We start from the raw sequence: 26400 nt of genomic DNA on the forward strand, positions 1-26400 counted from the left end.
ATATAGCTAGAAGGAATTCAGGAATCCCTATTATTATTCCATGACATTTGATATTTTCCCCAATTTACATAGAGTGTCTCTTAGAGAAATGTTCAATAATTATTTGTATGTTTGAAGGTGGGCAGTTTTTTGTTTCATAATCAGAATATTTGTTATAACTTATTCTACTTGTAGTAATTCCTAACTGAACAATAAGTTCTCTACCAAAAATATGTGAAGAATTCTAGATTTATTGATTTGTGACTCCAAACTGAATTTCAGCACAGAAACAATGTTAGTTTAGAATCTCAAATTACGTGTAAGAAATTATTTCATCCCATAGTTGAGGTTGATACTATTTCTGGGTAAAATCAGGCAGTGAGAAATTTAGATTTCTAAAAAAAAAATACAGATTTCTTTTTGTTTCTTATTTCTTCTCAAGCTTGGAAAAGTTGCTAGTAACTCAGTTACCTGAATCTGGGACTAATGCATTATTGTTCCTCACATTTGCTTAACTTCAAAAACTTATCATAAAATGAGATAAACAATTAAGATCAAGGCTAAAGAGGAATGTGGATTTATCTCCCTAAATCCTGCTAATCTTATATCCTGAAGTTTTATCTGAATTTATCCCCATTCTTTGCATGTCCTTTTCTTTCAGGGCTGGGATAGGAATGCTGTGTGCACGTGTGTGTGTGTTCGCTCAGTCATGTCTGACTCTTTGGGATCCAATGAGCGGTAGCCTGCTAGGTTCCTCTGCCCATGGAATTTTCCAGGCAAGAATACTGGAGCGACTGGCAACTGGAGTTGCCACTTCCTACTCCAGGGGATCTTCCCAACTCAGGGATCAACCCCATGTCACTCATGTCTCCTGCATTAGCAGGCGGATTCTTTACCACTTCACCATTTGGGAAATCCCAGGAATGCTGTCCCATATACCAAATAACAAGCCCCTAACAAAGGAATGATTGTTGAGTCCCAGCCAATCTCCTGTGCTAGAAATCTTGACTTTGGGGGGTGAAAAGGGTAAATGGGATGTGGCTACGTTCAATCTCTTATATTTGTGTAGTGCAATTAAAGATTCAGGTACGTATCTTTCATTGGAAGGACTGATGTTGAAGCTGAAACTCCAATACTTTGGCTACCTGATGCGAAGAACTGATTCATTTGAAAAGACCCTGATGCTGGGAAAGATTGAAGGAAGGAGGAGAAGGGGATGACAGAGGATGAGATGGTTGGATGGCATCACCGACTCAATGGACAAGAATTTGAGTAAACTCTGGGAGTTGGTGATGGACAGGGAGGCCTGGCATGCTGCAGTCCATGGGGTCGCAAAGAGTTGGACACAACTGAGCAACTGAACTGAACTGAACACATCTTTCCTAGAAGTTAGCTTATTATGAATTACTTTACTCTGCTTGTCACATTCCTAGCTAACAATCTTGAAGACAAATAATTGTATTGAAGAAAGATGAAGTGCTTTAGGAGGAAGAGATTTAGGGGGAAGAGAGTGCCTTAGGGGGAAGACACTGAAGCACGAAAAGGAGGTAGATTAGTTTTGTCCATCATATTTGGGAAATTTTTATAGTCTCGGTGGTTTTAGTCAGAGATGACATTTGTTCTGTGAACCTATGCTTGATATGGCATGGTTCCTTAGGTGTTGGAAGGTACGACAAATTTCAAGGTACTGTAGGTTCGGCTTCACATTTTGACTTATGTGATTTATATAGTGATTGGAGTCATGCAGTTTGGTGGTAGTTTGGTTTAACAGTCTTACAGTTAATTATTTGTATCTGATAACTGGATGCTATTAGATGCTTTCTAAGCAGTTTTTATGAACTATATATATAAATCCTCTCATCAGAACCACCAACATGTTGAGGTTAATACTCATTCTATTTGTAGATGAGGCAACTGAAACTTAGGAGACGGATAACTTTCCCAAGACTACGTATCTACTGAGTGATGGATTTAAAATTAAGTGTGTGTCTGTCTGCATAGTCATGTCTGGCTCTTGGAGACCCCTTGGACTGTAGCCCTCCCAGTTCCTGTGAAACTCTTCAGGCAAGAATACTGAAGTGGGTAGCCATTTCCTTCTCCAGGGGATCTTCCCCACCATGGATTCAGGCCTGGTCATCTGCATTGCAGGCAGATCCTTTACTGTGTGGGCCACCAGGGAAGCCAAATGGACCATTAAGCCTGTTTTCACAGTAGTAGACTTTCTTGCTAATCATTTGGTTACTTTGTTTGAACTCTTACAGAAGAGTTGAGTTATAGTCTTGGCTTTGTCTGCCCAGCTAAGGGTCCTCCAATATGCCACCTGAATTCTCTGGACCCCTGTCTTGTCCGTTGAATGAGGTCTAGACCACCTGAGCACCAAGATCTTTTTAACGGTCCACTCTTAAAATATCTATACTTTGTGGATTCAGTGTTTGAGCCTAGCTCGCTTACTCACTTTCCTAAATACGGCTTCTATTTGGGGCAAATATATGTACAGTTTTATTACTGCTAATATATCCTTTACCTCTCATGTGAGCTGACTGCTGTAGGTAGTCACTGTACTCATTTACTGCATTTCCCATATGCTAGGAAATATACTAAGTGCTCCACTCGTATGATCACAACAGCTCTATAAGGTGGATATTAAAGTTCCCATTTTATAGAGAGAAGGAAGGTTTTGACTTATCCAAGGTCAAACTAGAGTGGTGGAACCAGAATTCGCCTTCTTTGACAACAGCTCTTATGTAACAATGGAACATTAATGACACTGTATGTTTTTCTAATTCTGCTTTAGGCTTAAAGATCATGAACATTGTTTTTTTCAACCGGTTTTTTTCTTTTTATAAGATAATGTTCGCTCCTGTCTGATTTAACTATCTGCTCACTTTCTGTCCTCTTTACCAACCACGAGGAAGGAGAGTAAGAAGGAGGTTACTGCTTCTGTGTTAAATGCGTCTTTCAAAGTCTACGTTTATAGCCGAGCACAGGAAAAGGAACGGAACCCCCCTGGCTTTGTGCCTCTGCGGCAAACTGTGCCTCTCTCCTTCCGCGTCCTTTCCGAGAATTAGCCTTCCTCCCGTTAACTACATTTCCCAGCGGCCCGCGCGGCCGAGAGCGCGGGCTCGACCAGCCCTTCCTTCCTCACCTATCAGCCGGTCGCAGCGTGATGACGCAGGCTCGCCGGGCGCTGACGAGTGACGGTGTTCTGGCTCGCGACCGCAGCGGCGGCCTTAGCAGCGGCAATAGGCGCAACAGCGGCGACTGCAGGGACGACGGCGACGACGACGACGACGACGACGACGGCGGCGGCGGCGGGGCGGGCGCTGTGCGCAAAGGGGAGGGGTAGGCGGGCGGCGCCGGCGGCTTCAACTGCGGCAGCTACACGGCTGGGGCGTGCGGAAGAAGAATCCTCATCAGCCGGCGGCCGAGTTAGGCCCGAGCATCGCCGGGGGCCGCTCGCGTTGTCCTCTGAGGGGGAAATCTCCATAGAGACGGTGACACACACAGAGGCGGGGGTCCGCGGGAGCCTGCGGGACCGGAGAGCCAGCTCCTCGGCCTCTGTGGCCTCCCCGCCCCGCTCCCCCCACCTCGCTGCCGCCAGCGCGCATTCTCTTCTCCGCTCCTGCTCGCCGCTCCGCGGTTCCCGGTGGGCCTGGGCCCCCGCTGTGAGGGCAGCGCGGGCGGACTCTTGGGGGCTGGGGCCGGGCGAGGCGAGGCGGGGGGCGGGGGTCCTCTGAGGCCGCCTCTGCCTCTCCCGCCCCGGAGGGGGAAGCCGCGGAGGCTCCGCCATGGCCTCGGGAGCCGGAGGCAGAGGAGGGGGCGGTGGCGGCGGCAAGATCCGGACGCGGCGTTGCCACCAGGGCCCGATGAAGCCTTACCAGCAGGGACGACCGCAGCACCAGGTAAGGGAGCCCCGGCGCTCTGTGTGAGGGGGTCCCTTCGCGGGCCCTCGGGGCGGCGGGGGGGCAGGGGGGCGGCCCTGGCGCCCCACGTGGAGCGTCGGGGAGGCCCCGGGCGAGGCGGCGGGAGCCGAGGCCGCCGGGGCGGCGACGGGAAGTGGGCTTGAGGCCGGCCAGCCCTGCGGCGCACACGTGTGGCTCGGCCTCCTCTCTCCACCAACCAACCCTCCGCCCCGGGGCTTTCCCCGGGCCTGGGCGCAGGGCGGGAACACAAGTACGAGGCCCACGGTGGGCCCAGAATTCTGCCCTTTTTTTTTTTTTTTGGCGAGGATTAGGAGCTTGGAGGAGGGGGGGTGGTTAATTACTCATGTCCCTCAAGGGAAAAGGGAAAAAGCTGTGGTAGGGAGGGCCACCTCACCCCCCCTGCAGATTTCTAGTCTCCCGCGTTTCAGCGCGTGCGGGGAGGGGGGCTGCCCCAAGGACTCCTCCGATCCTCACCCCGCCAGGGTACCTACCTGGGGCTTGACGGGGGCGCTGTTACAGGGAAAGTGAAATAACTTATTCTCCATCTCCCCTTGGCCCTCCCCGATCTAAGAGCCCTGGCTTATTTATTTTTTTCTTCAACCGGGATATGGTTAGTGGCACTGGGGCATTTTGAAAGTCCCTCTCCGCACTTACGTCTGTTTTTCCGTCGCGAGACTCTTCCCTCCCCACTTTTGTCCAACCTTCTTTCCCCCTCTCCCCACACACACCCGCGCGTTTTATTTTGGAGACTAGAATTGGCCATTATGTACAGTTGACTGGGACTCCAGTTCTGATCTCATGCACAAAATATTTTAATATTGCAATGGGTATTCTAGAAGTTTAGGTACTTTCGACACTACAGGAATGTTGGTGGTCTTGAAATTTAACCACCTTGTGCACTCGTGGGTGTTTGAAATTATAAAAATAGGAGTTTATCCTCAGATATTTGATTCTGAGAAAGTTCAGTATTTTAAGTTTTGCTTGTTAATGGGGGATTGAGTGGGAAAATGTTGAAAACCTAATAAAAGTCACTTTTAAAACTTTTCACTGATAGTAAGGTAGGAAGTAAGTGTGGGCCTTAAACCTATAAAAAGTATAGCAAAAGGGTCTGATAACTTGTTGCATACTATAAAAGGTAGACTTCTAGATTGCTTTATTCCAGATGATGATAAATATTTAACAGTTAAACATGTTTGGTGCTGTTGTTAAATTGTATCATTAAAAACAATTTTAAAAGTAAAGATTTGGGAGAAGTTTCTTAATAGTGAAATTTGTAGTTTATAGTATTAGGTAGCTCTCTACTAATGGTTACAAGTCTTGGCTACTATCAACTCCCACCAGTTTTCCCCCAGATAGGCTTGGTTTTCAAATTTTCTTTGTGAGGAGCAAGATTAGAATTCAGGTCACAAGCCTGGCCCTTTGACCTAATCCTTTTGTTGCTCGGAAGTTTGACACATGTGCTTTCTGGTTTTTCTGAAAAAATAGTGCTTTCCTTAGGAGAAAGTTACTACATAAAAAATGAAATGTAAATACAGATCATAGGATGGTCTGGACAGAGTTTAGAAAGGAGCTCATATATTCCAGGTGGCAAAAGCCAAAGTCACACCTTATTTTTAAATATACTTGGATAAAAATCTAATTTGAGGGAGATGATGCCTTAACAGCATAACACTTGTGATCCAAATTGTCTTAGAGCTGATACGATTTCAGACTGTGCAGTTTTATTTTAAAGTTTGGTAGTTTATCATTTCCCCCTGTTTAAAGTATTCAGCTTTTTGCCACAGCCATTTAATTGAAAAAGTACATTTGTAGCTTTTGAATTGAGATTAAAGGTGTTCGGAAGTTTCTTAATCAACTCTGCAGGTATTATTAGTATTGGCTAATATGGTTGGATAGCATGACTCACTGACTCAATGGACTTGAGTTTGAGCAAACTCTGGGAGGTAGTGAAGAACAGGGGAGCCTGGCGTGCTGCAGTCCATGGGGTTGCAGAGTTGGACACGACTTGCCACTGAACAACAATTAGTATTGGCAATTACTACCAAAGAAAAGTATCCAGGCATATACAAAAGAATATTTGAGGATTTTTAAAAATCTTAAAATAAGGATGTTCTTTAGTCCTTACCAAAACTTCTGTGAACTTGTAGACCACCTGCTTGCTGTCAGCTATCCTAGGCTGTCACCTCTGTTTAGCAGCAGCTGCTGAGTCATCATGAATAGCATGGAGCTTCATGACATGGCATGTTTTATATACTAATGTATTTTGATTAAACGTCCACTGGTTTCTGAGCAAAAACAAAGTTTTTTGGTTGTGCAGTTGAGGACTGAAAGAATGAGAGATCTGGCTCAGTTAGTGGGCCTTTGCCATTGCTTGTCGAGATAAACTGGCTTGTGTAGTCAACCCAGTACCTGTGACTTTCGCATGTGTTCCACTGACTTGCAATTTCCTGTTTTGACTTCTGGTTTAGCTCTGCTGAGATATATCTAAAGTTTACATGTTTTCCTTTTAACTTCTGATTTTTAAAATGGCATCTTGCTTGAAGTTGTGGAGAGAAAAATTCATTGTCAGTTAACTAACTGAAGGGTGGTAACTTAATCGAATGTGAAGAACAGCACTGAATGATTAAGTTGATCATTTTCACCTGCCCTCTTCCCTACCCCTTAACTCTTAGCCCATATGCATTTAGGAAATGGTATCATTTTTCTAGTGTGAGTGAACAGGTCCCTAAGGAGTATGTGGTTAGTTCTTGTTGCCTGTTCAGTCTCCTTTCCCATTTCCTTTTTGTGCAGATTGTCAGGTCCAGAAAGTGAGCTCTGGAGAGGTCAAGCTGCTTTTCTTAATAGCCGCCACAAAAAGCTTGAGCCCATGGGCAAATCAGAACCTTGCCTCTTGAAGAATCTACTGCCACCTCCTGGTGAGAGGGGGACTACTTACTTTTGCCCTTTTTTGGGGAGTGTGCTTCAGAGGTTTTGTTTTCTGGTTTGGAGCTAAGGGAATCCACTCATTTTATCTTCCTAGAGGCAGTTTGTCCTTCAAGTCAGTTTCCGCATTTAGCTATATTTTTGGAGGCAGGGAGTGGCGAGAGCTCCTTTATCTATTCAGTAGCTTAGATCGGGAGTCTATAAAGTTCTTCTGTAAAGGGCCAGATAATAAATATTTTAGGTTTTGTTCCTGCATGTTGTTTGTTTTATAACTCTAAAAAATGTAAAAATCATTCTTAGCTTGAGGCCTGTATGAAAACAGGCTGAGGGCTGAATCTGGGCCACAGACTGTGGTTTGCCTAGCATTGGTTTATAAGATTGTGTGGTTTTTTGCTGTTTTGGTAGCTTCTGTATGATATTTTGTCCCAGATAATCATGTCCTGTTTGGTATTGGATGGCTGAAGAGCATTCTCAGTTTTGAAAAGGAGGAATATTGAAAGATTGAATACATAACTCATCCCAGAAATCCCTGAGTTGTTTTGACTTTTATCTTTATTTGCTTTATCCTAGATATTTAATTAATACTGTCAGCGAAAACAAATGGACATAGTTGTTAGAAAAAAGTGCTGTAATCCACTCAGAGCATCTGGATTTGAATCCTTGTTCTGCCAGGACTTGGAAAGTTCTCTGTGCTTAATTTACTCATCTGTAAAGTGGAAATCTGTTGTGAGGGGTTGAGTGAGATAATGTAAGTAAAGCTCTTAGAACTGGGCCTGGCATATATAGTAAGGACTCATTGGAAACTGTTGAGTGGTTGTGGTTGTGGTTAAATAGAACCTTTTGATTTAAATGTTTAGTCTCTGATTAGTAGAGGTATCTTTCTTTTATATACCCAAATTCAATCATTTATAGGCTTGTATTGGATTTTACGACTTGTTTTCTGAGTATGAGGCCAAACCTTTAAACAGCCGTAAACTATTTAAAAATTTATTATTTTTAACATTTTCCTCATAGATGCCAGTCATTTAAGTGTATAGGAAAATAAATCCACATACTTTTTAATGCATAGTAGAAAATTTTGTTTGTGATGAGAAGCCCTTGTGAAATAGTTTTATCAGTTTACTCACCAATTTTTCTCATGACAAAAAAAGCCTAAATGTCTCTCTTTCCTGGAAAGCCCTTTGGGGCAATTACCTATTAGTTTGAAATAAAATGGTCTGATGTCACTAATTAAAACCATTTCATTAGGCACAGAATATTATTGGAAAGATGTAATGTTAATGACCTTGTGTTTTCAAAAACGTTTTACTTGTAGCTACTTAGCTTATGGTCATGGTTATAATATATTTTTGAATGATTCTTCTGTGTTGGAAAGCCCAGTTGAAAAGTCTTGCCACCAGATACAATTTTTACTATACAATTTACTGTTTGAAACAGAGTGATAGAATGCCTCTTCTGTCTAAATATATTTCAGTTTCCCTGCCCATTTGCCTGTGACTTAATACACTTTTACATCCAGTTTCCAAATAGATTGTGAAAGGAAAGTGACAGTATCTTTTTGGGATAACTTGCAGTGGGTTAAATTGCCTTAGGCTTTTATTGGGTCTCCTGTTGGTGATTTGGAAGGTCTTGTAGGGAATCCTTTTCTTGCCCTTGTTGTTAGATTACTGTTAATTATCTATTAATTCTGCTTCTGTAATATGAATCTCTAAAAATAAGAAACTAAGCCAGGTCATGTTTCTCCTACCCGAATTAGTGTTAAAGAGCCTTAAAGGAGGTTGAAAATTGTGGCCAGTTATAAATTGTTTTTAGCTAGAATAACTTGTATGCTCAGGTTTTTTGACTTAATCTCTTAACACCTGATGCGAAGAGCTGACTCATTGGAAAAGACCCTGATGCTGGGAAAGATTGAGAGAAGGACAAGGGGACTACAGAGGATGAGATGGTTGGATGGCATGATTGACTCGATGGACATGGGTTTGGGTGGACTCCGGGAGTTGGTGATGGACAGGGAGGTCTGGTGTGCTGCGGTTCATGGGGTCACAAAGAGTCAGACACGACTGAGCAACTAAACTGAACTTGACATTGAAAAGAGAAATGAAATATATAAAGAATGGATGGAAATCCATTTACGTGGCTGGAAAGATTTAGACTTGTTGGATAGGGAAAGCTTAACTATAGGTTGTAAAATGTGACAAATAACAGCTTGGGTTAAATTCAGATTATTGAAATCAGATTCAATATTACTGCATTAGAATTTGAGTACTTTCTAATAGATACATTTTTGAAGTAAGTAATGTAAGAATGAATGTATTAAAAACTGGAAATAACTGAAAGATTTAGAGTAGCATTTAGGTTTTTACTATTTAGTGTTAAAGATATTTTATAATTAGATATTCAAGTCTCACATGAAGTCTTTGGTTCTTAGCCCTTGTTCTTCACTTGGGGTTGGATGGAGCAAGGGGAAAACTGATTAGGGAGTCTATTTGAAATGAAACTTCCAAAAAGAGTGGAAAGGGAAGACTAGTGACATGGGAGCTGAGGGAGTAAGGAGAGAGTTCACAGACCCCTGGAAGAAAACTAAGGGTCATTGGCAAACTTCAGCAAAATCTAGCCCAAAGAGCAGATAAAAACCAAACAACAGTGTTTTCTGGGAGAATAGGGCCCCAGAACCTTCAAGCTGAAGATTATGTTTTATATTTATAGTGAGAGATCCAGTGAAGTTTATGTGAGAAAAGAGATTTTATAAACTGAATTCTACTGTTTAATAGAGGATAATGTAAAGAAAACAGTTGAGTAGAACTGAAATCAAGAAAACGAGTAGGAACAGAGCAAGATGTAAGAAGGAAGGCTATGTAGTGCTGATATGGAGAGTGTCTCTGCTTATTCTGAGATTGCAAATTGATGAGAAGATATATAGACAAAGAATTTCTTTTTCATTACAGATGAGTTCTGTGTTTGGATTGTAAAAGAGCCTTGTGCCCTACCTCAGCCTTCTTTCATTAACCCTTGAACTCAGGTTAAATATAATTTGAAAAGCTAATGTAGTCACAGTTCAGTTCAGTCGCTTAGCGTGTCCGACTCTTTGCGACCCAACGAATCGCAGCATGCCAGGCCTCCCTGTCATCACCAACTCCCAGAGTTCACTCAGACTCACGTCCATCGAGTCAGCGATGCCGTCCAGCCATCTCATCCTCTGTCACCCCCTTCTCCTCCAGCCCCCAATCCCTCCCACCATCAGAGTCTTTCCCGATGAGTCAACTCTTCGCATGAGGTGGCCAAAGTACTGGAGTTTCAGCTTTAGCATCATTCCCTCCAAAGAAATCCCAGGGCTGATCTCCTTCAGAATGGACTGGTTGGGTCTCCTTGCAGTCCAAGGGACTCTCAAGAGTCTTCAACACCACAGTTCAAAAGCATCAATTCTTTGGCGCTCAGCTTTCTTCACAGTCCAACATCTCACATAATGTAGTCACAGTACCTTACAAATTGAATGTACTAAATAGAAGTGTATAGTATTGAATTGAATTTACTTCTGGCCCCTAAATTGAGTACTTGTTCTAAATCTCAGTGGCATCTTGTTAAGGTTTTTGTTGTGGTTTGTTTTGCCAAATGAAGAATTGTTAGTTCTTGGGGGAGAAACCCAATCGTTGTAACCCGTCTCAGTTTAACGTTTTGCTCCTGTAGTCCTTGAATTCAGCTTCATTACTTAGGATCATCTAGTGTAGACCTTTGGAGAAGGCAGTGGCACCCCACTTGAGCACTCTTGCCTGGAAAATCCCATGGACGGAGGAGCCTGGTGGGCTGCAGTCCATGGGGTCGCTAAGAGTTGGACATGACTGAGCTACTTCACTTTCACTTTTCACTTTCCTGCATTGGAGAAGGAAATGGCAACCCACTCTAGTGTTCTTGCCTGAAGAATCCCAGGGATGGGCGAGCCTGGTGGGCTGCCGTCTATGGGGTCGCACAAAGTCGGACACTGCTGAAGCGACTTAGCAGCAGTAGCAGCAGCAGCAGTGTAGACTTTGCTTTGGGGCTACAAGAAGTATTTTTAAGATTTTAATACTCTGTTTTGTTGCTTTTTCTAAGCCATTCATTAATTTTTTCTTTGACTTTTCTGCCTCTCTTCATTTAGTTGGCTTTGTGTTATTTATCATTCCACAAGGATGGTTTGATTTTCCCATGCTCTTGGATAGTTTCACAAATTGTTTTTTGGAGGAAGGGCTATTAGCGTGGCAACTAAAATATTTAAACCGAAACTGTTATACCAAGCAAATGTATTATTTATTTTTTGAATTCTAAGGTTACTAATGTCCTTTTTTTTTTTAAACTTGCCACAGCATATCACATGTGGGAATGAGAAGTTGGTTGAGTATTGCATCCATAGATAACTAAAATCATGCGGCAGCTAATCTGCACTATACAGACCTGCTGCTGCCTTCACAGAGCTGATCCTCTAAGCAGAGGTGAGAGATTGTCGTCACCATCCCATTTGACAGATCACCTCCACTTCGGAAGTTCAGGGCACTGTTGGTGCATGTGAGTGAGTGATGGTCCTAGATTTGGAGGATCAGAGAAGCTTTTCTTGAGGGAAACTACATCAAGTTATAATGAAGCCTCTGAAAGTGGAGAGAAAGCTACTCTGGTAAAGTTGGGCTTGAGTATTCACTGCTTATCAGACCTTTACTCCATGTACTTCTGTTTCCACCTCAAGGTTAGGTTGTTTGTATTTAATATCACAAGACAGGGAATTCCCTGGCTGTCCAGTGATTAGGATTCTGAGCTTTCACTGAAGAGGTTATGGATTTGGTCCCTGGTCAGGGAACTAAGAACCCAGGCTGCAAGGCCAAAAAAAAAAAAAAAGAGAGAGAGAGTATCTTTGTATCACAAAACGTTCTTTCTCCTGGGTCCATACAGGAAGCTGATTTGCCCCATTCCTGGAAAGACCTGAAACGTCTTATCTACATAACTCTTGAAAAGGTTATTGAAATAATAACCTTTATCTCAATAAGAAGGCCCTTATTTGGTTATACAGTCAAAGAAACCTTTGGTAAGAAAACGATTTTTCCCTTTTTCTAGCTCTGCTTTTTTTTTCCTGCTTTCCATTAGTGGCTGAAATTCATAAAAATTGCCAGCCAAGGAAGTACGTCTCCAAATCTGTATGGTAGATAGGGTTTCTCACTCTGTCTGCCTTGTTCTCTGTGTGATCAGATTTCTTGTCCCTAGCAGTTCTTCAGGGCTTCCTTGGTGGCTCAGACAGCGAAGAATCCACCAGCAGTGCAGGAGCTGTTCTTTAAACTTCTGGTATCTGGTAGTTGATTATTTACTATAAATAAATGTGTGAAGTCATTCAGTTCAGTCGCTCAGTTGTGTCCGACTCTTTGCGACCCCATGGACTGCAGCATGCCAGACCTCCCTGTCCATCACCGACTCCTGGAGCTTGCTCAAACTCATGTGAGTCCATTGAGTCGGTGATGCCATCCAACCATTTCATCCTCTGTCATCCCCTTCTCCTGCCTTCCGTCTTTCCCAGCATCAGGGTCTTTAACAATGAGTCAGTTCTTCTCATCAGTTGGCCAGTGTTGAAGCTTCAGCCTCAGTCCTTCCAATGAATATTCAGGACTGATGTCCTTTAGGATGGACTGGTTTGCTCTCCTTGCAGTCCAAGGGACTCTCAAGAGTCTTCTCCAACACCACAGTTCAAAAGCATCAATTCTTCAGCGTTCAGCCTTCTTTATGGTCCAGCTCTCACATCTGTATGTGACTACTGCAAAAATCATAGTTTCGACTAGATGGACCTTTGTTGGCAAAGTAATGTCTCTACTTTTTAATATGATGTCTAGATTGATCATAGCTTTTCTTTCAAGGAACAGGCGTCTTTTGATTTTATGACTGCAGTCACCACCTGCAGTGATTTTGGAGCCCAAAATAGTAAAGTCTCTCGCTGTTACCATTGTTCCCGCATCTGTTTGCCATGAAGTTATGGGACCATATGCTGTGATCTTAGTTTTTTGAATGTTGAGTTTTAAGCCAGCTTTTTCACTCTCCTCTTTCACTTTCATCAAGAGGCTCTTCAGTTCCTCTTTGCTTTCTGCTATAAGGGTGGTGTCATCTGCATATCTGAGGTTATTGATATTTCTCCCTGTAATCTTGATTCCAGCTTGTGCTTCATCCAGCCTGGCATTTCTCTTGATGAACTCTGCATGTAAGTTAAATAAGTGGGGTGACAATATACAGCTTTGACATAGTCCTTTTCCGATTTGGAACCAGTCCATTGTTCCGTCTCTGGTTCTAACTGTTGGTTCTTGACCTGCTTACAGGTTTCTCAGGAGGGAACTAAGGTGGTCTGGTATTCCCATCTCTTTAAGAATTTTCTGCAGTTTGTCATGATCCACACAGTCAAAGGCTTTGGCGTAGTCAATAAAGCACGAGTTGTCTTTAACTGGGAATAAAATAGATTCAGAAGTATGCTATTTTATGTTTTACTTCTCTTCTATGTTTGATTTTTCAGAATTCATACTATAAAGTAGATAGTTTTGAAAATTGATAAAAGTGGCATGGCATTTGAGATAATGTCAGAAATAGTCAACTTTGTTGTTAAGCTTGTTCTCACGGTTATGTTTATCATGGCCTTAGCTGGGAAACCTGTAATTGAGTTTTCAGATGATTTTAGTACAGTGTTCTTCAAACTTTAATTTGCATAAGAATCACCTCAGGAGCTTGTTAAAACAGATTTCCATTTCTAACATGATCTTAGGTGACACCAAGGCTGCTGGTCTGAAGACTTCCAGTTTGAGGACCACTATTTTAGGTTTTAGAACAAAAGGTTTGCACGTGGATTCTCTCTCACACACACGTGCATGCACACACACACCCAAATGATCAAAGGGGAATAAGGATTTAAGTAGTTATTTCAAGTCTATTAGATTAAGCATTTATTAACAAGGTCACTGGAAGCTTGGATAGCATGTGCCAAGGACACTTCTACATTTGAGTCTTTGCACTTTTTGTTCCCTCAGTCTATAGTACTTCTCTACTAGAAATGTGCAAGGCGCCTTCCTCACTTTTTATCAGGTCTTTGCCTGTAGAAAACAGCTGCCCCATTTTACTTTTCTGCTTTGTTGTTGTCCATAGCACCAAATCACCATATCGTGTGCATTACATGTTACACTTGTTTGTCTCCGTAACTTAGCATCTAAGTTCCAAGAGGGCAGGAACTTGTTCCCTGCCTTATCCCCAGTGTTCTTGCCTGACATGTAGTGTATGATCAATAAGTATTGATTAAATTAATTGAATGAAGTAAAACAATGTTTGGTTTTACCTCTGTGAGTTAGATAAGATTTTAAAATATTCATCAGGATAAGCCTCTTTCCTGGTCCATTTATGTACTGTTTTATAGAGATAAAAGTTGGATGTAACTTTTAGGTAATAAGTGCTTCCTGGGGAATTCCTGGTTGCCTACTGGTTAGGACTTGGTGCTTTTACTGCTGGTGTTCCAGGTTTGATCCCTGGTCTGGGAACTAAGGGCTTCCCTTGTGGCTCAGCTGGTAAAGCATCTGCCTGCAATGTGGGAGACCTGGGTTCGATCCCTGGGTTGGGAAGATTCCCCTGGAGAAGGGAACGGCTACCTGTTCCAGTATTCTGGCCTGGAGAATTCCACCTACTGTATAGTCCATGGGGTCACAAAGAGTTGGATAGGACTGAGCGACTTTGACTTTCATTGGGAACTAAGATACCAACCTACCGCCAAAAACATGTGTTTTCCCCGAATGTGGCACATGTGTTCCATTGTTGCTAAAGAAGATGAATCCAATGACCGGGCTGACTTTAATTTTCATGTTAATTAGAAAACAAATTTAACAAAAGTACACTGCTGTATCAGTTAAGGACCCAGCAAGAAACAGTTAACTCCAGCTGAAATTTCTTTTAAGAGTCTGCTCAAAGATAAATGCTGGTGGTTAAAGGAATACATAGAGGCTAGCAGGATGCTCAGACTTAGCAGTAGTGGGAAGCTGCCGCCACCGCTAGGACTAGACAGATAAACGGAAGAAACCGTGTAACTGGCGTGGAGCAAGAGCTGGCTGGCTGGAGCTGTAGTTTTAAAGATGGGGTGTTTGAGCAGAGAGAGCCCAGGAAGAGAGACTTCACTTTCCTTCTATCCTCTGAGAGCTAATGACCTCCAGAATCTTTCATGAGCCACTTTGTTGAGACAGTCATCAGAGATGGTGTCAGGGAAGTGCAAGTTGAGGACTGGTACAGAATCAAATCTGTGATTTGGTAGATTTTATTGTGTAGAAAGAGCTGTTTATTAAGAGAAATAAACTTCCTGGTGGCTTTCCTAGTGGCTCAGAGAGTAAAGAATCTGCCTGCAATGTAGGAGACCTGGGTTCGATCCCTGGGTTGGGAAGATCCCCTGGAGAAGGAAATGGCAACCCACTCCCGTATTCTTCGCTGGAGAATTCCACAGAGGAGCCTGGTGGGCTACAGTCCATGGGGTCACAAAGAGTTGGACGTGACTGGGCGACAAACCCACACACAGATAGAAAACCGTTAAGTAACAGGACAGGTAAAAACCATGGCTAAAGTTGGGAAATGCTCAGGAAATAGTTATGTAAGCCACATAGTATCAGCACTGTCTACTCTAAGCTTTGTTTTTCTGATTGGTTACATAGTATTTTGATATATTTTAATTAGTGTCTGACTAGTGCTCCACGTATACATTTTCCAGGTAACTGAATATTAAGATTTAAGTATACATAATTTTATTCACCTCTTGTAGAGGTAATTGTATTGTGATTTCCTGAAATGTATTTGATTTCCTAATCTCTTTAACTAGATTGGTGGTTCTCAAAAATATAGCATACATCAGAATCACTTGTGAGGGTTTGTTAAAACAGGTGAGTCCTACCTCCTGGATTTAGCCGGGCTGGAATGCGGCCTGCGAAGATGCTGATACAAATGGTGAAGAGACCACATCTTGGTACCCATGAGAATTAGGGTTTACTGAGCTTACTATAACTTTTCTTGATGACTTAGGGTCATTTACCCGGGAGATGGATATTGAAGTATGGGGAATATTTCTGATAGTGGTTCCAGGTCAGTTTTAGCATCTTTATTTTGTTATTTCTATCAAGCACATCGTGCGTTCTTTCATTGTGCTGCTAGTAATTCCCCTCTCTCTTGCACTGTAATCTTACACTAAGCTGCTCTGTGCTGTGGTTAAATAAATTGGTTACATTTTAGTTTAGGAAAGAGAGGATCTGCAAGCAAAATTCATGAGTTTCAGTGATATCTATTTTGACTGTTGAATTTTAACTGATCTTTTCTCAAGAAAACCTACGCATGTGTGCATGTTAAGTCGCTTTGTTTGTGTCCTACTCTTTGTGACCCTATGGACTGTATAACCCTCTGTGAGATTCTCCAAGCGAAAACACTGGAGTGGATTGCCATGCCCTCCTCCAGGGGATCTTCCCAACCCGGGATCGAACCTGCCTCTTAAGTCTCTTGCATTGGCAGGCGGGTTCCCTAATGCTGCCACATAAGTGACCTTTGGTTACAGATGGTGTTAATTTAATTTGTGATGTACTTGCCTCCTTAGGTGAGTAGAGATCACAGGAATCTCTTAATACTTTTAGTAGCTAAACACCCTAGAGGAAGTCTACGCAAGACTTATTTTACATATTATACAAATTTTTCCTATAGTGCTTCAGATCAGGATCAATCCCTGGTTAGGTAACTAGATCCTGCATGCCACAAATAAGACCCAGTGCAGCCAAATAAATAAGTAGATACATATATTTTTTTAAAGTATGCCTTTCTGAAAATTTATATCTTGGAAGCACTTCCAAGTATTTTGGAATATGGAGGAGTAAATAAATATTTAAATGTAAATAGCAAAATAATAAACGTGTGTTTTTATAGATACTAAATCTTGGAGTAGGTGTAGAATCTTTGCCAGAAAAGCTGGTGCTCTGTAACACCGGCGTAGGAAAGGGGAGCAGTGGCTTCATGTTTTTCAGTAGTAGTCCATGGCTGTCAGTTTCATGTGTTGCTAGAGAGCTGACATTACAGATCTGTTCCGAATGTCTGTTTGGAGCAAAAATAATTGCTTATTTCCTAGTTGTTCCCTACACCTTTTCAGATAATCAGAAGATACTGTCCAAGTGCCTGTATCAGAGGTATCTTCCATCTTTTCTATTGACAGGATTTTTCAAGTCCTCTTTGTCTTGGGTTTGCTTTCAAGCTTTATGTATACTACCTTAACTTTATTGTTTTTGTGCCTGCTGACTCATTTTTTCCCCTTCTGTGACTTTCTGATCCTGTTCTGTGAAAGGGACTGTTGCCTGAACCTGGCTACCTCACCCCAGGTTGTTTCTGCCAGCCTTTTGTCTCATTATGAATGAAATTATCAGTGTATGTTTCTGTTAATACTTAGTAAATTGAGAAGTGCTTTCACATTATTTCATTTGATCTTCTTTATAATTCCTATCAAGTAATGGTAGGAAAGGGTGTTATTCTTGTTTTACCGAGAGTAAATCAGAGTACAGCCTGCTGACCCCAAAGTCCATGCTAGATATTCCGCAGCAGTTGTGTTTGTACCTTGGGCACATTACTTCATTATTCCTCTTCATTCATCAAGTGGCACTGCTAAAAGCAGTTTTATAAAATTGTTGTGAAGATTAAATTGAATAATGTGTATAAACTGCTGAGACCAGTGTCTGATGCATAGCAAAGCTATAATGAATATTAATAATGCTGATAATTGTTATACCACATCTTTTTTCTCCCTTTAAAAGTTACTGTAATATAATTCTTGGTTTTTAGGCAACATTTAATGTAACAGAATTTTACCATCAATGAAAGTCTTAGATTTTTTTATGTTGCATTTGTTGTCTTACTGCCTTTTTATTTGTCTAAATTTTTGTTGTTAAAGAATGTATAGTAAAATATTTGCTTGAGGAAGGTGTTGACGGTATTTATGTTGCTTTAATATGCTGGGATCAAGATGGCTACCTTTTGTCTGGGATTATAGCATTTTAGTACGTATCTTACTACTAAATCTAAAATTTATATTGTTTAGTTAAAAGCCTGTTGGGGTTTTTTAAGGATTAGAGTCATTTGGGGCAGTTATGGCTCATGGACACATGCATGTAGAAGAAAGAAAAAAGTAGGAATTTCATAAAGTCTATAGAATTTTTAAAATGCATTATGTCAGTGTTAACTCAAGTAACGAAATTTATAAAACTTTGTTGGAAATAGTTATATTTTGCTCGGTATGGCTTTCTGTATATAGGTACTTATTTTAAAAGATAAATTTCTAAACTGCTTTCCATGTTTTCCTCTTCAACAGGGCATTCTTAGCAGGGTAACAGAATCTGTTAAGAATATTGTGCCTGGATGGCTACAGAGATATTTCAGCAAGAATGAAGATGTATGTAGCTGCTCAACAGACACAAGAGAGGTGCCGCAGTGGCCGGAAAATAGGGAAGATGACCATATATACTCTGATGAGGAGAGCGCGAACATTCATGATGGGAGAATCACTCCTGAGCCAACAGGCAGTAATACAGAAGGTAAATAGAATGTGGATATTTTGTTTTGATGATAGGTTTTCATGCCTTAATCTAAAATATTTTTATATTGCTTAGCTGTGGTAATCTAATTGTGTAGTACAGAAACCATGTTGGAGGAGGGTGAGGATCACCTTCAGATTGGTATCTTTTTAATTTAGCAGCTTTTTGTTTATTAAGGGAGGTTGAAATACTGTATCAGTTGAGCGCCAGCTCTGCTGTTAGACATTGGGTTTGAATTTTCACACCACCGATTGTTAGTTGTGGGATTTTGGTCAAGATAATCTGTTCTCCTCTGTGCGCTCCTACGTGGTTTTGAAGAGTGAATGTGAGTGGGTCCTGGAACTAGGAGCAGAGTGGCAAGGCCCCCCAGCACGTGGGTTCGGGTGTGGTGAAGCTGCGGTTGGCTCCCCTTTGCTGTAGCCCACTCAGCTGGGCTGTTTCCTTAATCTTAGACTGAGCAGCCCTGTTTTAAATGAGTTTTGGATTTACTTAAGGTGTTTTTCTGGGGTTTGCAAATATTTAATAGCTTCAGGTAAAGCACGAATGTGACATATTTGGGACTAGTACTCTGTCATTGCACTTCATGTATTTTTTATAGCTTTAGTGAGATGTACTTCAATAAATGGGTTCACCCATTTAAAGTGTATAGTTCAGTGATTTTGTTGTTGTTTAGTGATTTTTAGTATATACAGTGTTTCACAGTCGATTTTAGAAGATTTTAATTATCCTTCCCCACCCCATTCCCCTGAAATCCTACACCCATTAGTAGTCACTACCCATCCCTGTCCCTCTGGCCCCAGGCAACCACCAATCTGTATCTATAGATTTGTCTAGACTGACGTTTGATACAGATGGAATCATAAAATATGTGATCTATTGTGACTGGCTTCTTGCACTTAACATGATGGCTTTGAGGTTCATCCATGTTATAGCATGTATCAGAACTTCCTTTTTATTGCCAGATATATTTCATGGCTTGGATAGACTACATTTTATTTATCCATTTATCAGTTGATGAACGGTTGTGTGGTTTCTACTTTTGCAGTATTGAGAACACTCGTTTTTTGAGTATTCCTGTGCACGTTGTTTTGTGGATGTGTTTTCTCCTAGGCAGGTACCTGGGAGTAGAATTGCTGGGTCATCTGGTAATTTAACATTTTGAGGAAAAAACTGTTTTTCTAAAATGACTATACCACCTTACCTTCCCACCGGTGGTGTGTGAAGAATGCAATTTCTTTACCCTGGCAGTGTGTGAAGAATGCAATATCTTTTTTACTTCTTTCCTTTTTTTCAAATATAGCTCTTCTGGTAGATGTGAAGTGGTATCTCATTGTGATTTTGATTTGCATCTTCCTGATCACTAATAATGAGCATCTTTTCATGTGCTTACTGACCATTTATATATCTTGGGAGAAATGGAGTATTCAAATCCCCCTTTTCCATTTTTCACCAGGTTATTTTTCTTTTTATAATTGAATTGAAAGAGGTTTTGACATATTCTGGATATAAGTCTCTTATCTCTACGTGATTTGCAAACATTTTTCTCCCATTTTAGCTTCTTGGTGTCCTTTGAAGCACAAGAGTTTTAAATTTTGAGGTCCACTTTATCTCTCAAGTATATATTTCTTTTCAATTTATATATTTTTTTCTTTCGCTGCATGTTTTGATTTCCAGTTACACAGCAGTATTTTTGGTAACTTAAGTCTTGTCTTGCCTCAATAATTGATGTGAATATGTGCCTATTAATTTTGGTATACTTAGTAACTTATTTTCCTGCCTGATTTGCTTTTAGTCAGAACTAGTGAGCGTGAAATGGGCTGAAAGAGGGACTCTTATTTTGGAGAAGTGGCAAATCTAAGTTTTTTTTAGTTCAGTTCAGTTGCTCAGTCCTGTCCGACTCTTTGAGACCCCATGAATCGCAGCACACCAGGCCTCCCTGTCCATCACCAACTCCTGGAGTTCCCTCAGACTCACATCCATCGAGTCCGTGATGCCATCCAGCCATCTCATCCTCTGTCATCCCCTTCTCCTTCTGCCCCCAATCCCTCCCACCATCAGAGTCTTTTCCAGTGAGTCACCTCTTCGCATGAGGTGGCCAAAGTACTGGAGTTTCAGCTTTAGCATCATTCCTTCCAAAGAAATCCCAGGGCTGATCTCCTTCAGAATGGACTGGTTGGATCTCCTTGCAGTCCAAGGGGCTCTCAAGAGTCTTCTCCAACACCACAGTTCAAAAGCATCAATTCTTCGGCGCTCAGCCTTCTTCACAATCCAACTCTCACATCCATACATGACCATTGGAGAAACTATAGCCTTGACTAGACGGACCTTAGTCGGTAAAGTAATGTCTCTGCTTTTGAATATGCTGTCTAGGTTGGTCATAACTTTTCTTCCAAGGAGTAAGTGTCTTTTAATTTCATGGCTGCAGTCATCATCTGCAATGGTTTTGGAGCCCCCAGAAATAAAGTCTGACACTGTTTCCACTGTTTCCCCATCTATTTCCCATGAAGTGATGGGACCAGATGCCATGATCTTCATTTTCTGAATGTTGAGCTTTAGGCCAACTTTTTCCCTCTCCTCTTTCACTTTCATCAAGAGGCTTTTGAGTTCATCTTCACTTTCTGCCATAAGTTTTCTTAGTGATACTCAATTTGGCTTAGTCTTTTTTATTAGAGTAACTTAGGGAGTTTTAATATCTGTACTTTTCAAGATCTCTTTCTAATATATTACCAGCAACCATCTGGAGGTTTTACTTGGTAGGTCTCTAGAGTGACTGCTTCTGTGTCATTCTCTTTTTTGATATCGAATGGGACCCCAGCTTCTCTCTTTCGACTAGAGACTTGGAGCGTGCACCACCATATATCTATCGTGACTGAAGCTTTTCCCATCCTAATGCTTGTGGGGATTAACTAACTTGAAGAATTCAGTTTAGGTGTGAGATAAATGGAGTGTCTCATTGTACAGCTGTGAGGTTCCTTTTTGTTTGTGTGTTTGTACTTTTGTTGAAATGATGGCAGTGGTCTGCCAAGGTTCATTCCCACTTGGATTTTATTCATTATATTATTAAGTTTACACAGTAGCTTTCTATTATATCTATACATAGTACACACACCTTTGTGAATAATTTCTAAATTTAAATTATTGTGGAAATTTTCAAACTACAAAAGGAAGGAGGAGGATAATACAGTAAACCCCTCAGACCTGTTAGCCAGTTTCAAGGACAGCCAGCTTATGGGTGACACTGTTTTCCTCGTTCCCACATCTGTTCACCCACCTTCTCATTCGAACTTCTCTGATTTAGAAGCAAGTTGTGAGCAGCTTTTGATACTAACTTCAGAAACGTGGTGGCATTTTCCCTCTGTCTTGTCTTAGAGCTGATTCCTGCTCCTGTCTTAAAATCTGTAAGTTCTAGGTAGTTCTCTTTTGGCAGTCTGCCTCTATCTTTCTCTAAGTATTCAGTACTTACAGCCACATAATGTGTGACTATAGTATCAGTTGATAACTCTCCTGTGTGATGAATGTAGATCTTATTAGAAAGTGCCATCAATTTGTTTACTCTGTGAAACATTATTCTTAAATTTGACAGTGCGTTCTCAAAACAACTTAGACATACTTGCTCTTAAAGTAGTGTAAAATTATTGAAAGCTTAAAATAATTAGATGTAACAATCCTGCATGTTGCTTACTAATTACCAGTGTAACTCTAATATTAATAGTAACTGAAGCAGGAGAATATTGTACATCCTTCAAATAGCACAGTGCAGTATGAGCAGTTATAGAGTCTGCAGCCTCTTTCATATCTGTTGTCTGCAGGTTTCTGCTTTTATGTACCTCCTTGTATTGCGTGTTTTAATGATGGTGAGCCATTAGGTGTCTAGATTTCTTTTACTTAGTTAATGGCATTAATCAGTGAGGAGAACCTCAAATAATATACAGGATAGATTTTTATTGATTCAGTAAGAGTTCAAACCTCGGAGGGGGACGCCCACAGTGGTGCATCAAACACGCTGGTCAGCAGTGGACTGAAACTGTAGACTGTGCTGGCTGATTAATACTGTGATATCGTAGGTGTACTCTCAGAAACTGAGCACTTATGGCTGATGTGAATCTGTAGATGACATGACCTAATTTAGTCTTACTATCCCCAAATGTGTCCTTTATTGGGCCTGGTTTAGAGAGTAAGGAAGCTTTGTAAACCTAAAAAACTGGCATTGCTGTTAGTAGCATACCTTCCAGTAGAAGTGTATCATACTAGATTGCTTTTTCTCTATGGCTTCTCTATATACTAGATTGAGTAGATGTCTGCCAATATCTTGAAAATATCCTATGGGATAAACTGCTGCGGGGGTGAGAGAATGGGTCAGTAAAAAGCACCTTTAGGATCTGCTACAAAATTAGAATACTTCATGCTATAAAAAACATTTCAGCCTATGTGTATATGAATCCTGACTCTGGAGATAATTGAAATATGATAATGTTTAGATACCAATAGGTGTAAGTGCCAATTCTGGTAGATTTCGAAGCTCCTGCCAGTTTCTCCCTTAACTTGAGCAAACTTGGTAAGAAATTATTACATTAAACACTAATTCCCATTTTCTTCCCCTCAGCCCCTGGCAAACACCATTGTACTTTTGCTATGACTGACTGCATACTTCAAATGAGTAGAATCATAAATTTCTCCTTCAGTGACTGGCTCACTTCACTTAGCAGAATGTCTTCAGAGTTCATTCACATCGTTCTATGTCTCGGAATTTATTTCCTTTTTACAACAATAATATTCATTGTATGTATTTACCACATTATTCATTCGTCTGTTGATGGACACTTAGGTTTCTTCCAACTTTGGCTCTTGTGAATGATGCTGTTATAAACATGGTTATACAGATCTCTTTGAGACTCTCCTTTCCGTTCTTTTGGATATATACCCAGAAGTGGAGTTGTTGGGTCATGTGGTAATTCTGTTTTCAATTTCTTCTGATAGTAGCTGTCCTTAAGAGTGTGAAGTGGTATCTCACTGGTTTCGATATGCATCTTTCTGTTTAGAAATGTTGAGAATCTTTCCATATGCTTGTTGACTGTGTATCATCTTTGGACAAGAGTCTGTTCAAGTCCTTTGCCCAATTTTTACTCAGATAATTTGATTTATTATTGTCCTGCGAAGTCACTTCAGTCGTGTCCGACTCTGTGCGACCCCATAGACAGCAGCCCACCAGGCTCCGCCATCCCTGGGATTCTCTAGGCAAGAACACTGGAGTGGGTTGCCATTTCCTTCTCCAATGCATGAAAGTGAAAAGTGAAAGTGAAGCCACTCAGTCGTGTCCTACCCTCAGCGACCCCATGGACTGCAGCCTTCCAGGCTTCTCTGTCCATAGGATTTTCCAGGCAAGAGTACTGGAGTGGGGTGCCATTGCCTTCTCTGGATTTATTATTGTAGGAGTCCTTTATATGTTCTGGATATTAACACCTTATCATATATATGATTTGCAAATATTTTCTATTTTTATTTCTATTTCTTTTATTCCTTAAGTTGCCTTTTCCCTCTTGATTATCATGTCTTAGTTTTAAAAACTTAAACACAAAAGTTTTTTAGTTTGATACAGTCTCACATGTCTTTTTTCTCTTGTTGCCTGTCATATCTGAGAAATCATTGCCAAGATCGGCATCTTAAAACTTTTCTGTTTTTTTTCTGTAAACATTATATTTTGGAGTCTTATGCTTAGATCTTTAATCCATTTAGTTTTATTTTTGTGTATGGTGTAGGAAAGGGTCCAGTTTCCTTCTTTTGCCTGTGGATATCCAGTTTTCCCAAAATTATTTATTGAAGAGACGGTTCTTTCCATTGACTGGTGTTGGCGCTCTGTCAGGGATCATTTGACCGTGTGTGCAAGGGTTTATTTCTTGGCTCTCTGTTCTATCCTATTGGTCTACATGTCTGTCTTTATGCCACCACCATGCCTTTGATTGCTGTTTTGTAATAATTTTTTGATATTAGGAAGTGGGACAGCTCCATTCTTGTTCTTTTTCAGGATTATTTTGGTTATTAAGGGTCCATTGAGATTCAATAGGAATTTTAGGACGAATTTTTCTATTTCATCAAAAAAGGGTCATTGGGTTTTTTCAAAGGAATTGCGTTGACTCTGCAGATCACTTTGGGTAGTAATGACATTTAACAATTTTAGGTCTTTCAATCTAAGAATATGGGATGTTTTTCCATTTATTTACATCTTAAATTTCTTTCAGCCATGTTTTGTAGTTTTCATCATGCAAGTTCTTTCACTTCCTTAGTCAATTCCTAAGTGTTTTATTCTTTGTGATGCTACTGTTAATGGAATAACTTATTTTTCATTGTTAGTGTATAGAACAAAACTGATTTTTGCATGTTGATTTTGTATTTTGCTACTTTGCCAAATTTGTTTATATTTGATCACTAAAGTGTATTTTGGCAGTAGGTTAGGCAAGTTAATTTCAGTTAGTCGAAAACCTGGTTTGGGTAAAGAATATCTTAAATTGTGCTTATCACAGGAGGCTTCAGTGTTTTGAATGAAAGTTATATTTATTATATAGTATATTTTCTTGAAACAAACACTTTTATTTTGATAGTATATTGCTTTTTCTAAACTGAGTGTTAATAATGTTATTGCTGTTCTCTTTAGAACCCTCAACAACTAGTACCGCTTCAAATTATCCAGATGTATTAACAAGGCCTTCTCTTCATCGGAGCCATTTGAATTTCTCCATGTTGGACTCTCCTGCGTTACACTGTCAGCCCTCTACATCTTCGGCATTCCCCATCGGCAGTTCTGGATTTTCCCTCGTAAAGGAAATTAAAGATTCTACCTCTCAGCATGATGATGATAACATCTCAACCACCAGTGGGTTTTCTTCAAGAGCTTCTGATAAAGGTATTCTTGGCATTTGGTAGTAAATAATTTTGGTAGTTGAAAATAAATTTCATGGGATAATTTTTTTCTAACTTGGCTGTCAGTTTCATTTTCTATTTATAAAAACATAGGCATTGTTATTAGTGTTATTACTGTGCATTGCATATTTTTATTTCAGATATAGCTGTTTCAAAGAACACTTCAGTGCCACCTCTGTGGTCCCCAGAGGCTGAACGTTCTCATTCATTCTCACAGCACACTGCCACCAGCTCAAAAAAACCAGCATTCAACTTGTCTGCCTTTGGAACACTTTCTCCTGTGAGTCCTAATTTGATTTGATTTAACCACATTAGTTTTGAGTGTTTGTCTTATAATTTATCGTTATGTTTCTGTGCAGTCACTTGGGAACTCTTCAATTTTTAAAACAAGTCAACTTGGAGATTCTCCTTTTTACCCTGGAAAAACAACATATGGTGGGGCAGCAGCCGCTGTAAGACAGTCTAAACTACGAAACACACCATATCAGGTCGGTTTGAATAGAAGGGTTTATACCTTTTTTTCTTTTAAAAATAGTTAACTATTGTAACTCAAAGTTTTGGTCCATTTTTTCTTTGGCGAAATGATAAAACTGGATTACATTCTTTTCATTTAGGAACTATATTAATATTATTTTGGACCAAAGTGAACATTTTATCCATTATTTTTGTGTGTGTGTTTTAGAAAGTATGGTAGTTAATTCCTTTTTTAAAAAGTTGAGGTGTATGTAACATATAGTAGAATTTACCCTTATCACAGTATTTGTGTTTTAACTAAATAAATACAGTTGAATAACTACTTCTGCACTCAAAATACGAATAAACATTTCCATCATACCAAAACATTACCTTGTGCAACTCTGTAGTCAACCCTTCTTTGTACTTCCACCTCTTGGCAACCAGTATCTGTTTTCTTTTCCTGTAGTTTTGTGTTTTTTTTTCCCCAGGATGTCATAAATTTAATCATATACTGTGTATTTTCTGAGTGTGGCTTATTCTGTTTAGCATAATATACTTACGCATTATGCAGATCAGTCTGTATTTACATATATCAGTAGTTAATTCCTTTTTATTGCAGTTATAATACAGTTTGC

General features: G+C 40.5%; 1 protein-coding gene across 2 annotated transcripts in view; it reads left to right on the top strand.

The window, feature by feature from the left end:
- The first annotated feature begins 3767 nt into the window (after window positions 1-3767).
- NUP153 (nucleoporin 153) overlaps window positions 3768-26400 on the top strand; it is a 65966-nt gene continuing 43333 nt past the window's right edge. For both annotated transcript variants that reach the window (XM_068994310.1, XM_068994311.1), the window contains exons 1-5: window positions 3768-3881; window positions 18172-18394; window positions 25044-25292; window positions 25450-25589; window positions 25669-25797. In XM_068994310.1, coding sequence (XP_068850411.1) covers window positions 3768-3881; window positions 18172-18394; window positions 25044-25292; window positions 25450-25589; window positions 25669-25797 — 855 coding nt within the window. The remainder of the gene's footprint in view (window positions 3882-18171; window positions 18395-25043; window positions 25293-25449; window positions 25590-25668; window positions 25798-26400) is intronic.

Source organism: Capricornis sumatraensis, chromosome 22 (assembly GCF_032405125.1).
Source record: "Capricornis sumatraensis isolate serow.1 chromosome 22, serow.2, whole genome shotgun sequence".
NCBI classification, from domain to species: Eukaryota; Metazoa; Chordata; class Mammalia; order Artiodactyla; family Bovidae; genus Capricornis; species Capricornis sumatraensis.